Genomic DNA, 16,997 nt, shown 5'->3' on the forward strand with positions numbered 1-16,997 from the left:
GTCTGGATGAATTCATATAAATCATTAATATGAAAAATTCCTCTTATTCTTTCTGTTTCTAATTCTTTTAATACATAATTATTCAAACCATTCTCATTATCTATTATATATGGTCCTTCGAATGGAGTTTTTAATTTCGCACAAATCTTATTTCGCTTGTCTGTTACCCTGTGGAATCGTACAATAACCAAATCTCCTTTTTTAAACTTCACATGTTTCCTTCTATTCCTTCTCTCCATTTTCTTTCTGTATCTTTTTCTATTCTTTTTCAATCTTACTTTTACCTTCTTCATAATGTCTTCATTATTTATATGACTTGTTTTGTAACAATTTCTTTCTTGTTTCATTGAATATAAATTTGTTTCTTCTCTAACTGTATTATGCATTGTATTCAACAAAAATTCCACTCTGTTTAATTGTATATCCCATTTGTTTTGTTCTCTATTGACAAGTTTTCTTGAATATTTCACTACTTCTTGAATGTATCGTTCTGATGGGTTTGCTTGAGTATCACTCATACTGTTATAATTCAGAATTATCTCTTTATTTTCATAATATTTGTCTTCTATTGAATTTTGTGGATTTCCTAGCTCATATAGATTTTGGTCAATCTTGTTTTTATTTTCTGAAAATTCTATTAAAGGTGCTGTATACTGATTTATTAATTTTTCATTGAAATTCATGTTAATCTCTCCTAAAATTTTCAATTTTTCATTCGACTTCTCATTTTGAATTCTTGCAATTTCCTACATCTCAATCTTATTGATTTCTAGTTGCTCATTTTGTTTTTCGATATCATTATATATAATACTCAGATTTCCTTCCGTTAGATTTTGAACTCCAGTTTCACAAATCTCCAAATTCTCTTCATATATTTTTCTTTCTGTATCTAATTCAGTTGAAGATTCTTTTTGTACTTTATTTCTTTTGGTATATAACATTTCCTTGGAAATCATTAATCTATCCCCAAGTTTCTTCTCCATTTCAGTTATATTATCTGCCAAATGAGTTTTCATTTCTTCTTTAAATTCTTTCAAATTTTCATCCAATTTTTTTATTGCAGTCATTATATCCAAGAAATTCAATTCTTTTCTGTTTTCTTCATCTATTTCCATATTTCCTCTTGCATTTTCTTCTTCATCCCCTTTTTCTCCAATTTTCGTTTTACTTCTTGTTTCCATTTTTTATTGAATAATCGATGATATGATTCCAACAATTATGTATTAATTTGAAATTTTTTAAAATAATGCTGTAATTGAATTAATATAATAATGCTGTAATTGAATTGATATAAGCCCCGCGTTGGGCGCCAATTGTTATGGATCGTATATTCAAGCTGAGATTATCTTGTTGTTGATATAAATTAAATTGATTCGATCCAATAACTAAATTTGATACTATATTTTTTATAATTTTGCGCCGACTCTATATCTCAGGAGGGTTCATTCAAATTCAATTTTGTTTAAAAATTTAATTAATATTTTCGAAATTCTTATCTAATAACTAAATTTATATTAATCTAATCTTATATTTACGTATTTAAATCTTCATCGACCTCATCAGTGTTCTATGTTATGGTATGGTATCGTCTTCTATGCTCCTAACCTCGAATCCAGATTATAACCTTAATTTGTATTAATTCAAGTTGCATTGTTTTGAATCCATTTTCCATTTAATATTGCTCCACTGTTTCAACTTGCTCGAATCCAGGGAAATTTCTTCTTGAAATTGATTAAATAATTTTCCACTTCTTTTCACAATGATTTTCAGGTACGTATGTAACAATTTTAATATCTTGCAAATTTTCGTAAATAAATTCTTTCGTTTCTCAATTTTTTCAGGTATATTTCTTGAGTCAGGTGATGTGCTCTCAACAATGGTTTTTTACTGACTGATTAGCTGTCATTCGGTTGGGCTTTATATAGATTTTCAATTTTTTCTTGAAATCAAGATTGCCTTGGATGTCAAAAAATTTTCCAAATATGATGCTTTCGCAATTTTCTCTTTTGAGGTAAGTTTTCCTTCTTCAATCTTGATCTAGTTAATTTCTTCTTTTTTTTCCCCATCTTTTGGTACCACATATGTTGCATTCGGTCGATTCGAAGTTACAAAATTTTCAAATAGTCTATATACAATTTGGAAATTTTTCTAATATTCACTTTCTTTGGCCTAATATTCAAAGATTTCTATCTATAACTCCTAAAATCTACTACATATTTTCAAATTATACTATAATCTAAAGAAATATATACATGTTTGTATGTTTGAGACATTAATTACTTTGGAATCCTTGATTTATCATTCGATATCCTATCCCTATCCATTTTTTACAATGTTATTAGGAATTTCAGCTAATATTACATTTTTGAGATTGCATCTAGATGTAATTCACTAGATCACAAGCTATTTCATGAAAATTAACATGGGAAATATAAAATAAATGATTATTTTTTATCATTTTGAATGAAAATTGAATATTCAGTCTTTTGACTCTCTTAACATTATTTACATGATATATAAATGGTTCCTGATACTTGAGTTGAATATCTTTTGTTGATTTTACCAAATTGAACTTGAATTTTAATAATATTTTCATTTTGTTTCAGATCCTGAGATGTTTTGAATGAATATTGATATAGAACTTTAGAAATATTGGATTTATGCTATTTTATAATGTGCAAATGAATGGAATAAATGAATAAAGTTACTCTACTTCCTTTAAAATTATTGGATCATATCAAGTTAAAATTTATTATCTATTTGATGAATTTACTGTAGTTTCCGAAAGATAGAGTCTGGTAATGTTGCAACGATTTTGCACGCTTCATTCCATGTTACGCTACTGGAATTTTTGAAGACGCGGTAATTTGTCAATTAATCGTTTCATATCGTGTACTTTCGGTCGGAACGAAGATGCGCGTTCCTGGAGAGAATTTTCTGAAAGATTTTCAATGATGATTGAGACTCCAGCAAGAATAAGTAGATTTAGTAGTAGATTTAGATTTCAGTCATTATTAATTTAATTTGAGACTCGGAATCTTATTTATCGGCGAGAATTGTGTCGGGATTCTCGGTAAGTGTTAACATGAATATTAGTATTCAACAAGTAATAATCTCACCAGAATGAATCAATTTAATTTGAAACAGTAGTTTTTTTTTAGAGTCATCCATCTTGTCGAAACGTATTTCAGGTTTGGTAGAATTCTTTTTGTGTCAAATAATGTCAGCAAAACTCCTTCTCAGGTTTATTTGATAATAAATGTAATGATTTCTTTGTAATTTCTTGGTTAGAAATCCGAGAAGGAGTTGTAAATTCAGTTAACATATTCTGATATCATTTTTGTTCATTTTCTCAAAGCACCTCCCGTGGGATTAGAACGAAGAAAACCTCCCGTGGGATTAGAACGAAGAAACCTCCCGTGGGATTTGTAACGTTACAATTGCCCATGAGACTCTAAGGACTAATTTCTAGGGGTGGTTTGGCTTATTTGGCAACAAAACTCCTACCCAGGTTTTTACAAATTTAATAAAATCAAAATATACAATGATCGATCCTTTTCACTCCAAACAAATAATAAAATAGAAACTTAACTTAAAACGATTTTAAATGAGCCAGTCTGCCACTAGGATGGAACCTCTTCTGTATATTATCTTCAGCCTTCTGAACACCAATTCTTATCAGGAAGCTATAGTACTCCAGTCCTCATTCAACGAAGTTGGTGTGATAATGCCAGGTATTTCGCAGGAATTCTTTCAGATTCAGAGAGTAAGGTGGTCTAACATACGTACTATCCCAAATTCTGTATCTCAAGGAAGTAGTTCTTGATAATTTTCAATCCCAAGAAAGGTTCCTGTTCTAATCCCACGGGAGGTTTTCTTCGTTCTAATCCCACGGGAGGTTTTCTTCGTTCTAATCCCACGGGAGGTGCTTTGAGAAAATGAACAAAAATGATATCAGAATATGTTAACTGAATTTACAACTCCTTCTCGGATTTCTAACCAAGAAATTACAAAGAAATCATTACATTTATTATCAAATAAACCTGAGAAGGAGTTTTGCTGACATTATTTGACACAAAAAGAATTCTACCAAACCTGAAATACGTTTCGACAAGATGGATGACTCTAAAAAAAAACTACTGTTTCAAATTAAATTGATTCATTCTGGTGAGATTATTACTTGTTGAATACTAATATTCATGTTAACACTTACCGAGAATCCCGACACAATTCTCGCCGATAAATAAGATTCCGAGTCTCAAATTAAATTAATAATGACTGAAATCTAAATCTACTACTAAATCTACTTATTCTTGCTGGAGTCTCAATCATCATTGAAAATCTTTCAGAAAATTCTCTCCAGAAACGCGCATCTGCATTCCGACCGAAAGTACACGATATGAAACGATTAATTGACAAATTACCGCGTCTTCAAAAATTCCAGTAGCGTAACATGGAATGAAGCGTGCAAAATCGTTGCACACACCTCTCACCAGGAAAAAGAAAAAAAAATTTTTTTTTTTTCTTTATGTATGAATATCTCAAAAACAAAAATACTCGATGGCATCAGATCAAGCACAGCACGTCAAAAGAAAACATACTCCGACTTGTCAACTGGAGCAAATGATAAAAGTTATAATCAGTGTAATATATTACAAGGGAGAATTCCGCAAACGTACCATGTCCTACCCAAAACCTATCGAATGTAACTAATTTGAAATATGAAATGCCAAATATTATGACCAATTTCTGAAGGCAAGTTGAAAAAAAATATATATCGAACAAATAGTCAACCAAATTTAGAAGCGACCTGAGCACTAAGGAAAAAGTAAATGAGGGAAAAAGTGAAATAGACTTCAGTTGCCTAAGGCTTCTCTCTAAAAAACGAAAGAGAGATGAGTGTAAAGGAGCTCAATGAGAACTTCTTTACACCCTAAATATTTAAATTACTCAGAGTTGAGTGAAAAGGTGAAACAGAAGTCGGTTGCTGAAGGCCTCTCTCTAAAAAAAACGAAAGAGGGATGAGGATACTTCACACTGATGTGAAATACCATCATCCTACCGATTCTGGAAAGTCATGCCCAAACGACCTATCGTCAAAAATCTCAATATAAATTTCAGCCACTGCTACTAAAAAGTAAACAGTGCTGCGGTTATAAAAATGAAAACTAAAAAAACCGTCTCAACTAAACAAAAGTGAATGAATTTAAAAGGTGCCGTCGCACAACAAGAAAAATCTTCCTGGCACCCGAGACGAAGGTGGACCAGAAAGGGGGGGCATGGAAGATTTTTAGTTTGAGTCCAAAATTTTCAAAAATGACTCCATCATTCTATGTTTCTTGCATAGAACGATGTCAAATCCTATAATGAAACTAAATTGAGGTAAATCCAAAATTAGCAAATATAACGTCAAATCCGGTAATGAAAAGGTAAGGTAAAATCGATATTTATCGACCACGAAAAAAAATGCGATACCATTCGACAAAGTAGGTAAAAGATAATTAACGCCGTCTGTGAAAAATCAGCCATAAATGGCTCAAAATAGTCAAATAATGTGTACAAAGATGTTCTGTACTGACGTGTATATGAATCAACTGAGCTCAAGGATTCACTTCCCTACCTCCCTCTCCATTGAAGTGATATAACTGAAAGTTCACAGCAACGTTAAGTTGGGCGCCAGCAAGTATATAACTTGCAACGATAACGATAAGATAAATGAAAATTGAAGGAAAAATAGGGAAACGGGATATTGCAACAGTACACAGAAAATAAGAAAAAAAAACTGAATCTGTTCAGACCCAAAATAATAAATTTTTCCAAAGTATACTCTCAGTTACGCCAAAATCAATTTGCTCTGCATATCTAAAAGACACTTCAGTCAGATTAACAACAACTTTAAAGGTAAATATAAGTAGTATCCATACTACAACGATAAGATAAATAGTAGCCACCATAAACTAATAGTGGTACAACGATAAGCGATAATAGTAGCTATGCTACAAAGATACGATAATAGTAGCCACGCTACAAAGATACGATAATAGTAGCCACGCTACAAAGATACGAAAATAGTAGCTATGCTACAAAGATAAACGATAATAATTGTCAAAAATAAAGAAAAACATATAATCTGTGTATCTGAAGCAAATTTAGGAAGTAAAGGTTAAAGGCAAAAAAGGAATTATTCATCATTGTCATCAGTTTTGTCAAAGTCGGTAGAAACATCATCATGGGTCAGATCTAGTTTTATGTGTTTGACATGGAAATTGCCAAGGTCAGTCCCGTTCAAGCCTCTCAAATTATAAACCAACGGAGAAATAACTTTGTTCACTATACAGGGGATGTATTTCGGTGCTAACTTGGCCGAAAATTTATTTGAAGCGTCTGACAGAACGAAATTCTTTTTCCAAACTCTATCTCCTACCTTGAAACGAAGATCGCGCTTCCTCAAGTTATAACGATGGGCATTTTTCTGATATGCTTTAAATAGCCTACTTTGAACTGTTTTATAGAGTTCTGGGAGATTGTCAGCTTGAAAGGAAGAATCTATAACTTTATTTCCTATTTCAATATTATTGTGAGCATTATCTGAAATTGAACCAAAAAATGCTCCATCAGTAGGAACGTTCCTAAGAAAGCATAAATAGGATGGAGAAAATCCTGTTACCTCATGTCTAGCTAATCTAATAGCTTGTGCTATCTGATTTATATTTTGATCCCAAGTATTGTGATTTTCATGAATGAAAGATCTTATTGCTGTTACTATGGTCTTATTCACACGTTCCGTAGGGTTGATCTGAGGGAAATATCTAGCATTGTACCAAATTTTCTGTACATTATAATCTTTCATTAAGTTTTTAAAATCCTTTGAAATGAACTGGACTCCATTATCAACCACCATTATTTGTGGAACTCCGAAAATTAGAAACACATTATTTTCAATAAACTTGACGATGCCTTTTGCGGTAGCTTTAGCCATAGGATGTACCAAAACAAATTTCGTGAACCAATCAGTAATAACTAGAACGTCCTGATTTCCATTTTTCGATCTTGGATATGGTCCTAACAAGTCTGCAGAAATCAATTGAAAAGGAAAGTTAATATTACGATAATTTCCTGTTAAGCCAGCCTGTGGAAGGTTGTCTGGCTTACAAGAAGCGCAGATTTTACATTTTCTTACATATGATTTTACTGAATTTCGCATTTTTGGCCAATAATATAATTGAGAAAGTCTAGACAAGGTTTTGAAAATACCGAAATGTCCAGCTAAGGCGTCATCATGAAACTTATTTAGTAGTTCCAGTCTATTTCCAGTGGGAACCACTATTTTCCATTCAGAAGAATTATCTGACAACTTCGATCTACTCATGATGTGTTTGTATAAGATATTTCCGGAAACTCTGAAATCAGGAAAAGATTCGGGATTTTTTTCAACTCTATCACACATATTTCGATACCAAAGATCAGGCTTTAAGGTATTCAGATCTAGAACAGCTGTCTCTGTTATTCGTGACAAGGAATCAGCAACTGTGTTTAACGAACCACTACGATGGACAATTTTGAATTTATGGCAAGATAGTTTGATTATCCATCTAGCTATTCTAGGGGATGGATTTTTCATGGAATTCAACCATTGCAGTGAAGAATGATCGGTGATCACTGTAAACTCTGTTCCTTCGATATAAGGGCGAAATCTCTCAATGGATAGAACAATGGAGAGAAGTTCCTTCTCCGTCGTGGTATAATTCCGTTGACTTTTGTTCAAGGATTTGCTAAAATAGGCTATGGGATGTTCAACACCGTCACTTTCCTGAAAGAGAACACTACCTACTCCGACATCAGAGGCATCACAAGCTAGAAAAAACCGCTTCGAAAAATCAGGGCTAGCCAAAACAGGAGTTGAAGTTAAAACCTGCTTTACTCTTTTGAATGCTGCATCAGCTTCCTCACTCCATACAATTGGTTGTCCTTTCTTGCGACCTTTAAGCAAATCTGAAATTGGGGAGCAAACTGTTGAAAAATCCTTCAAAAATCTCCTATAATATCCCACAAGACCAATCAATCTCCTAATTTGTGTCGTATTCGTAGGCACTGGATACTCTAAGATTGATTTGATTTTGTCGGGATCCGTCCTTAGGCCTTGCTCGTCAACTAAAAAACCCAAAAATTTTAGAGAGGAACGACAAAACTGACATTTTCCGAAATTAACCGTTAAATTGGCTTCTTGAAGCCGTTTGAAAAGTTGAGTTAATACCTTGAGATGGGATTCAAAATCGGGAGTTACGACAATTATATCGTCGAGATAGTAAAAAACGTATGGCTCCAATGATGGACCTATCACCATATCCATCAACCGACACATAGCCTGAGCAGCATTGTTCAAGCCAAAAGGAAGTACATTAAAGCAAAACAAACCGCGACCTTGAACTGCAAATGTAGTTTTCAACTTAGAATCATCGTCAAGAGGAATTTGGAAAAATGCTGATTTTAAATCAATGGAAGAAACAAATGAGGCATTACGAACTTTACTAATTATTGAATCTATTAAAGGCATAGGATATGAATCAGGTATGGTAACTGAATTTAGCTTTCTTCCATCGAAACATACTCTAAATGAACCATCTTTCTTACCGACCAACCAAAGGGGAGACAACCAGGGTGAAGTGGTTGTTACTGGCTTGATTATATCAAGTTTTAACATCTCATCAATCTCCTTATTGAGAACTGATTGCATAGCAGGTGAGAGAGGGTATTGTCTTTGGCGTATGGGCGAACCTTATGTTTTAATAGTATGCGTTAGTAAGTGTGTCCTGCCAATTTCATTCTCAGGTCCTATTGATCGAAATAATTTCACCACCTCATTCAATCCATCTTGCTGCAAGGGAGTCAAGTTTTCAGCTGGTTTTATCGCATGTACTGCAGCTGTCGACAAAGTGGAGGCATTAAAAGAAAAATTCGTAAAATCAAGCTTAATATTGAATGCTTGTATAACATCCATTCCCAAAATCATTGGTTGTGAAATCGAAGGAACTACCAATACCCTAAAGTTCTTAGACAAATTATCCAACCCTATTGGCAGATCAACATAACCTAAAGTGCTTTGTAATGTACCATCAGCAGTAGTGAGATGAAAGGAAACGTCATAATTTATAGGTAAATTCAATCTTTTTAAAAGAAACAATGATGGAGAACCGAGAATTGATACATTACTGCCGCTATCCAGAAGGGCTAAAATACTTTCATTGAAGACTCTAATTCTAAGGTACGGTCTGTCATCTTCATTAAGTCTTTCCAATAATGGGCAAACTTGAGGAATTGAAGGAATTGATGGAATGGTTGTGACAGGAGGCTCAGGTGGTTTCTTTGGAGGCTTTGGAGATTGCGAACCATCTACAAGAACATTTATTTTCTCTGGTTCATATTGCCCTTGGCAGCTATTGAAGGACCTGGCTGATTCATGTTTTCTGCCAGAACATGACCAGGTTTGGCGTTTTTTGAACATTTGAAACATTTTGATTTAATAACACCAGCCGTTCCGCAACCGAAGCAAAAGGTACTTCTAGGTTTCTCACAAAAGGTATATTTATGTCCTAATTTTCTACAATTCCAACACGTTATTAATTCAAATTGCGCTACTGAATAAGGTTTTCTTCGATTCAAATCTAATACATTCTCTACTCTTTTACACAACGAATTCAAATCTGACAACGTATCTATATCCCTCAACACCAACGCTCCAACAAATTCAGACTGTAAATTTGCTCTTATTATATCAACCATTTCCCTCTCCGATACTTTACGAGTTAACCTATGAAATTGTGATTCTAAAGTTGTTATAAACACACTGACATTTTCTCCTGGACGTTGTTTCCTTGATTTAATTTCATCAAGCAAAATATGATCATAATTAGAATGTAAAAACGTATCTTTAAGTGCATTTACTAATTCCGACCAATTTGAAAAAGTTTTTCTTACAAAGTGGTTATGCCACCAGTTCCAAGCATCCAACTCAAATAAATCTGACGCAGACTCGAACAAATCTGTGTCCGTACAACCACGAGAAATCTTTAACGTATCTATCAATTCAAGAAATGGAATTAATGGCTCTTTACCTGAAAATTTTTTCAAATTCCACTTGTAAACAGGTACTTTATTACATGACGATAAATGACTCGAAACTGAAACAGATGGTACTGTTGGGGTGGAAGTTACAAACTTTTCTGTTGGCTTACAATCATAAAAATCAGCTTCCAATTCAATAATCTTAATAGCAACCTCGCGTTTTTGCTTTTCCTCGCAATCATCTTCCACTGAAATTCGATGCAATCTCTTCGAACAATGAGATAATCTGTCCTCAATTCTCTTAAAATCAGATACATTTGAACCAGGAGTTAATTTAGATATTTTATCAGTTAGATCCGAAATTGAAAGCAATAATTCTTTCACATTTTCACTTACAGTATAGATATTCTGAATTTCTGTAAAGCTACGATCACCCTTTTCCTGAGCTAAAAGTCCCCTTAAAAGTTTACGATTTTGTTCTACAGTTTTAGCAACGTCTTCCTTACCAATACGTATCGCAACCTCATACGCAAGTTCATGTGCCTTCAAGAAATCTGGGTTAATCATTTTATCAAAGAAAACAAACAATAAAAAAAAATATATATAAATATATAGCTACCAAAAAAATATCACGACACGTGTGGTCAATCTGATACCAACGAAAAATATCAAAGACGAGAGAAAAGAAAGAGAGAGAAAAAAAATTAAACAAAGATAGATTATTATTTCAGAACTGAAAAGGTCGAAATGATAGGAGTAGTTGCCAAAATTTTCGGGCCTCACGTTGTTGCGCCAAAATGTGTAACGTTACAATTGCCCATGAGACTCTAAGGACTAATTTCTAGGGGTGGTTTGGCTTATTTGGCAACAAAACTCCTACCCAGGTTTTTACAAATTTAATAAAATCAAAATATACAATGATCGATCCTTTTCACTCCAAACAAATAATAAAATAGAAACTTAACTTAAAACGATTTTAAATGAGCCAGTCTGCCACTAGGATGGAACCTCTTCTGTATATTATCTTCAGCCTTCTGAACACCAATTCTTATCAGGAAGCTATAGTACTCCAGTCCTCATTCAACGAAGTTGGTGTGATAATGCCAGGAATTTCGCAGGAATTCTTTCAGATTCAGAGAGTAAAGTGGTCTAACATACGTACTATCCCAAATTCTGTATCTCAAGGAAGTAGTTCTTGATAATTTTCAATCCCAAGAAAGGTTCCTGTTCTAATCCCACGGGAGGTTTTCTTCGTTCTAATCCCACGGGAGGTGCTTTGAGAAAATGAACAAAAATGATATCAGAATATGTTAACTGAATTTACAACTCCTTCTCGGATTTCTAACCAAGAAATTACAAAGAAATCATTACATTTATTATCAAATAAACCTGAGAAGGAGTTTTGCTGACATTATTTGACACAAAAAGAATTCTACCAAACCTGAAATACGTTTCCACAAGATGGATGACTCTAAAAAAAAACTACTGTTTCAAATTAAATTGATTCATTCTGGTGAGATTATTACTTGTTGAATACTAATATTCATGTTAACACTTACCGAGAATCCCGACACAATTCTCGCCGATAAATAAGATTCCGAGTCTCAAATTAAATTAATAATGACTGAAATCTAAATCTACTACTAAATCTACTTATTCTTGCTGGAGTCTCAATCATCATTGAAAATCTTTCAGAAAATTCTCTCCAGAAACGCGCATCTGCATTCCGACCGAAAGTACACGATATGAAACGATTAATTGACAAATTACCGCGTCTTCAAAAATTCCAGTAGCGTAACATGGAATGAAGCGTGCAAAATCGTTGCAGATTAGAACAAAGAAAACCTTTCTTGGGATTGATAGATATCAAGAACTACTTCCTTGAGATACAGAATATGGAAGAGTACGTATGTTAGACCACTTCAGTCCCTGAATCTGAGAGAATACCTGCGAAATACCTGGCATTATCACATCAACTTCGTTGAATGGGGATTGGAGTACTATAGCTTCCTGGCAAGAATTGGTGTTCAGAAGGCTGAAGATAGTTTGCAGAGGAGGTTCCATCCTAGTAGCAGAGTGGCTCATTTAAAATCGTTTTAAGTTAAGTTTCTATTTTATTATTTGTTTGGAGTGAAAAGGATCGATCATTGTATATTTTGATTTTATTAAATTTGTAAAAACCTGGGTAGGAGTTTTGTTGCCAAATAAGCCAAATCACCCCTAGAAATTAGTCCTTAGAGTCTCATGGGCAATTGTAACGTTACAATGTATTCTCATTGATTTTATAAGTTGATAATACCATTCCATAACAATATATATATATATATATATATATATATTATATATATAAATATATATATATATATATTTTTTTTTTTTTTTTTTTTTTTTTTTTTTTTTTTTTTTAATCACCGTTGTAGGGTAAGGCTTCGAGGTTGCCGGTTCCCCTCAGAACAAGGCAACACTCAATTGCTAGTGAGGAAACTTCTCACAATTCTCGTGGTCCACAAGATCACCTCCTTCTGCGTCTTCTCTATTAGGTCTTCGTGAAGTCCAAGTTTCGCTGTGTTCCCAGTCAGATGCATCTCAACCAGCCCATTCGTAGTGATGACCAGAGGAAGTATCGTTATGTGGGTAAGTCTATACAGTTCTTTTAATTCAAATGCCAGATCGTGATATTTAATTATCTTTTCAGTGTACGCTTTTTCAGCGTTGTCGTCGGCCGGTACGGTGATGTCAACTATAGTGGCTCGGTTTTCCATCTTTTCAAGGATGACAATATCAGGCCGGTTGTGCGCGATTGGCCTGTCAGTTATCAGTGGATGGTCCCAATACACCTTCACAGCATCATTTTCCTGAACTTGTTTTGGTAAGTATTCATGTATTTTCCTTTCTGTTTTTAATAATCCATATTTCAGGGCGATGGCTTGGTGGAATACTTTTGCCATGGAATTGTGCCGATCAGTGTATTCCCTGGGAGCGAGCGCGGGGCAAGATGATGTGACATGCTGAATTGTTTCTGGTGCCTGAGAGCATTTACGGCACTTATCACTAGGAAGATTTCTGCCCGTTATGTTTTTCTGATACGCTCTTGTAGGGACCACCTGATCCTGGATCGCTGCCAGTCTACCTTCCGTTTCTGGAAAAAGGTATCCAGCTTTGAGGTATGAGAGCGATCTTTCTGTATCTATATCTCTATTTTTTAGGACCGTTGGATATCTTCCGTGAAGTGCCCTGCCATGCCAATCCTCGCACAGTTCCTCGATGGTTGGAGGTTCAGCCGGATGATGTTCAGAAGCCAGGTTCAGCGCCGTAATGCCTTGATCTTCCCTGGAGAGAGCTTTATAGAAAGGTAAGTGTTTTGATTTGAAGTACTCTCTCATATCCTTGACTATATTGTGGTGTATGGTTTCGATATTTTGCATACCTCTACCCCCTTTATTCCTCGGTATGTATAGCCTATTTACTGAGGCATGAGGATGGTGTATTCCATGCCTGGTGAGGAGCCCTCGCACTTGAATGTCCAGTGCTCTGAGATCTGTTGTTGTCCACTTCACAATTCCAAAAGAATAAGAATAAGACAGGGATGGTATTGCCCAGGTGCTTATTGCCGTGTTCATAGCTTTGGCATTCAATTTGGCCTGTAGTACTTTTTTTAACCTGTTGAAAAATTTATGTTTGAATGCTTCCCTGGCTTCAGTTGTTCTAATTTCCATTCCCTGTTGGATACCTAGATATTTATATGTGTCCTCTGGTTGTAGAATTTTAATGGATAAGTCATCTTGTATCCTCATCATGTCTCCCCCGGATATTTTTCCCCTTTTTACATGTATAGCAGCACATTTGTTTAGTCCTAATTCCATTTTTATGGTTTTTGTGAATGATGTTACAATTTTGAGTTGCCTTAGGAGCTGATCTTCATTCGCAGCAAAAAGCTTCAGGTCGTCGATGTAAAGGAGATGGTTTATTTTAGTGTTGTTTCGTTTCTCAATGACATAACCATAGCTGGATTTATTTAGGAGCTTACTCAAGAAGTTTATCGCTAGGCAGAACCATAGGGTACTCAATTTATCCCCTTGAAAAATTCCTCTTCGAATGTTGACTTCATCTGTTGTATAGTTGCTACTGTTGGTTTTTACATGTAGTCTTGTTCTCCATGTATCCATAAGATGTTTAAGTAGGTTGATTATGGCCTTAGATACACCGTAGAGCTTCAGGGTTTTGAGTAGCCACGAGTGTGGTATTGAATCAAAGGCTTTTTTATAGTCAATCCAAGCCATGGACAAATTCCGTTGTTTCTTCTTGGCCTGTTTTGTTATTAGAGTGTCTATTATTAATAATTCCTTACATCCCCTCGCATCTTTTCTGCACCCATTTTGTTCCTGTGCCATTATTTTGTATTTTCCTACATGTTTCCATATTTTCTTCGTAATGATTCCTGTCAATATTTTATATACCGTGGGTAGACATGTGATAGGTCGATAGTCTTTGGGGTCTTCGCTGTTCGTTCCCTTGGGTATCATGTGCGTTACACCAAGTGTACAGAAGTCAGGTATGAGTGAAGGCTTACTTAGGGCTTTTTGGAATACTGTTGCTAGACATGTATGTGTTGAGGTGAAGTATTTCCACCAATAGTTGTGTAGACCATCCGGGCCCGGTGCAGACCAGTTATTTGTTTTCTTTAAAACCGTTTTTATGTCTTGTTCAGTGATGTTTTCCTCTTCCATAATGTATCCACTTGATTCCTCCTCTGCTTCCCTTATCCAAAACGCGTCATCATCATGCTCCTCATTCCTGCTCCATATTTCTTCCCATGTTGACTGTATGCTTTCCTTTGTTGGGTGTTTTTGCTCAGATGTTGTTGTTGTTGTTGTTTCAAGTGTGCGGTAAAATTGTTTCGGGTTTTTATAGAAAAGATTATTGTTTCTGTATCGTTTGACCCTCTCATTGTATCTCCTCAATCGGTTTCCTAATGCTTTCGCTTTTTGTTTCAGAATGTCGCATTCTACTGTGAGGCGATCCTTAAGTTGTTCTCTGCTGATGTTTGATACCGATGCAATGTGGAGTGCTCTTTTAATTACCTTTCTAGATGGTGAAGTGGTGTTTAGGTAAGTATGAAGTGTGCCAATTCTCTTTCTAATACCGTTTATTTTCTTTTCCAGACGAGCTTTCCATGGAGGGTCTTTTTGTGTTTCCGTCTCTCGTTTCTTTGTTTTTCGTCCTATGTTGTTCTCTTCACACACTGTGATGGCTCCGGCATAGACAAAATCCACAATATCTTCAAGAGTTGAGTTGTTGTTTATATGCATTCTTATGACTTCGTTTGTTCTTTCCACGCTTTCAAAGATTTTTCGAGATCCTCTTAGTCTCGGGATTCCAGGTCTATCTTGGGGGGAGATTTTGCTATACAATTGCAAATATCTGTTGAAGACTTTGCTGGTGTTTTTTATCTGATGGTTTTGTTCATGTTGGTTTTCTCGATTGACTTCCTCAGTTTCTGTGAGATCTTGGGTTGGTGTTGGTGTGTGGGGTCTGTAGCTTCTTTTGATGTTTGCCAGCTCAACACTTGAGAACTTTGCATTTTGAAGAATCCATCGGACTCTGTTTGAGAGGAGATTTGGGTATGATATCTTGTTCGGGTTGATATCATTCCACGTTGTAGTGAGTATCTCTCGGTATGTTCTGTTGGAAGTTTGTTGAAGATCCTCTGCTATATAATGAACTCTCATTAGGAGAATATTTTCTTCCTCTGTCCAGCGAGTTCTCCCGTCTCTTCTTGTAAGTTCAGCGGAACGGTTTCTTATCCCGTCCAAGCTGGTACTTCTTCTTGGTCTTCTCATTCGATTCGAATCTGGGCTTACGGTGCCATCTTGGGGGGCTGCGCCGCTCGCCCCGCAGCTATCCCCATCGGGCTCTACCTCCGGACGGCTCCGAAGAGGGCCAGCCCGCTGCCCTCTACCGCCCTGATTCATACTTCTAGTTATAGGAGCAACATGATCAGCGGATTCCAGGTTGCTAACCTGGAGATCCGGGGTGACTCGGGTACGCGGGGCCGTCACTCCCCGAAAGCTTACGCCTCCCTGCGTATATATATATATATATATATATATATATATATATATATATATATATATATATATATATATATATATATATATATATATATATATATATATATATATATATATATATGTATATATATATATATATATATATATATATATATATATATATATATATATATATATATATTTTGTTATGGATCTGTATATTCAAGTTGAGATTATGTTGTTATTGATTTGATTTAAATTGATTCGATCCAATAACTAAATTTGATACTATATCTTTTATAATTTTGCGCCGACTATATATCTCAGGAGGGTTCATTCAAATTCAATTATATATTTTTTTTAATTTAATTAATATTTTCGAAATTCACTAACTATAAAGAAATTCTTATCTAATAACTAAATTTATATTAATCTAATCTTACATTTACGTATTTAAAACTTCATCGACCTCATCAGTGTTCTATGTTATGGTATGGTATCGTCTTCTATGCTCCTAACCTCGAATGGATTATAACCTTAATTCGTATTAATTCAGTTGCATTGTTTTGAATCAATTTCCATTTAATATTGCTTCAACTTGCTTGAATCCAGGGAAATTTCTTCTTGAAATTGATTAAATAATTTTCCACTTCTTCTCACAATGATTTTCAGGTACGTATTTAACAATTTTAATATCTTGCAAATTTTCGTAAATAAATTTTTTCGTTTATCAATTATTTCAGGTAAATTTCTTGAGTCAGGTGACGTGCTCTCAACAATGGTTTTTTACTGACTGATTAGCTGTCATTCAGCTGGGCTTTATATAGATTTTCAATTTTTTCTTGAAATCAAGATTGCCTTGGATGTCAAAAAATTTTCCAAATA

At 34.7% G+C, this 16,997-nt stretch overlaps 1 protein-coding gene across 1 annotated transcript; it reads left to right on the forward strand.

The window, feature by feature from the left end:
* Nucleotides 1-12,590: 12,590 nt before the first annotated feature.
* Nucleotides 12,591-16,137, forward strand: LOC123684172. Its single transcript, XM_045623329.1, has 6 exons — nt 12,591-12,696; nt 12,758-12,931; nt 12,981-13,211; nt 13,269-13,414; nt 15,057-15,170; nt 15,225-16,137. Exons 3-6 carry the CDS (start codon nt 13,068-13,070, stop codon nt 15,322-15,324), a joined length of 504 nt encoding a protein of 167 aa, XP_045479285.1. The 5' UTR covers nt 12,591-12,696; nt 12,758-12,931; nt 12,981-13,067; the 3' UTR covers nt 15,325-16,137.
* Nucleotides 16,138-16,997: the final 860 nt, after the last annotated feature.

This window comes from Harmonia axyridis, chromosome 7 (assembly GCF_914767665.1).
Source record: "Harmonia axyridis chromosome 7, icHarAxyr1.1, whole genome shotgun sequence".
NCBI lineage: Eukaryota > Metazoa > Arthropoda > Insecta > Coleoptera > Coccinellidae > Harmonia > Harmonia axyridis.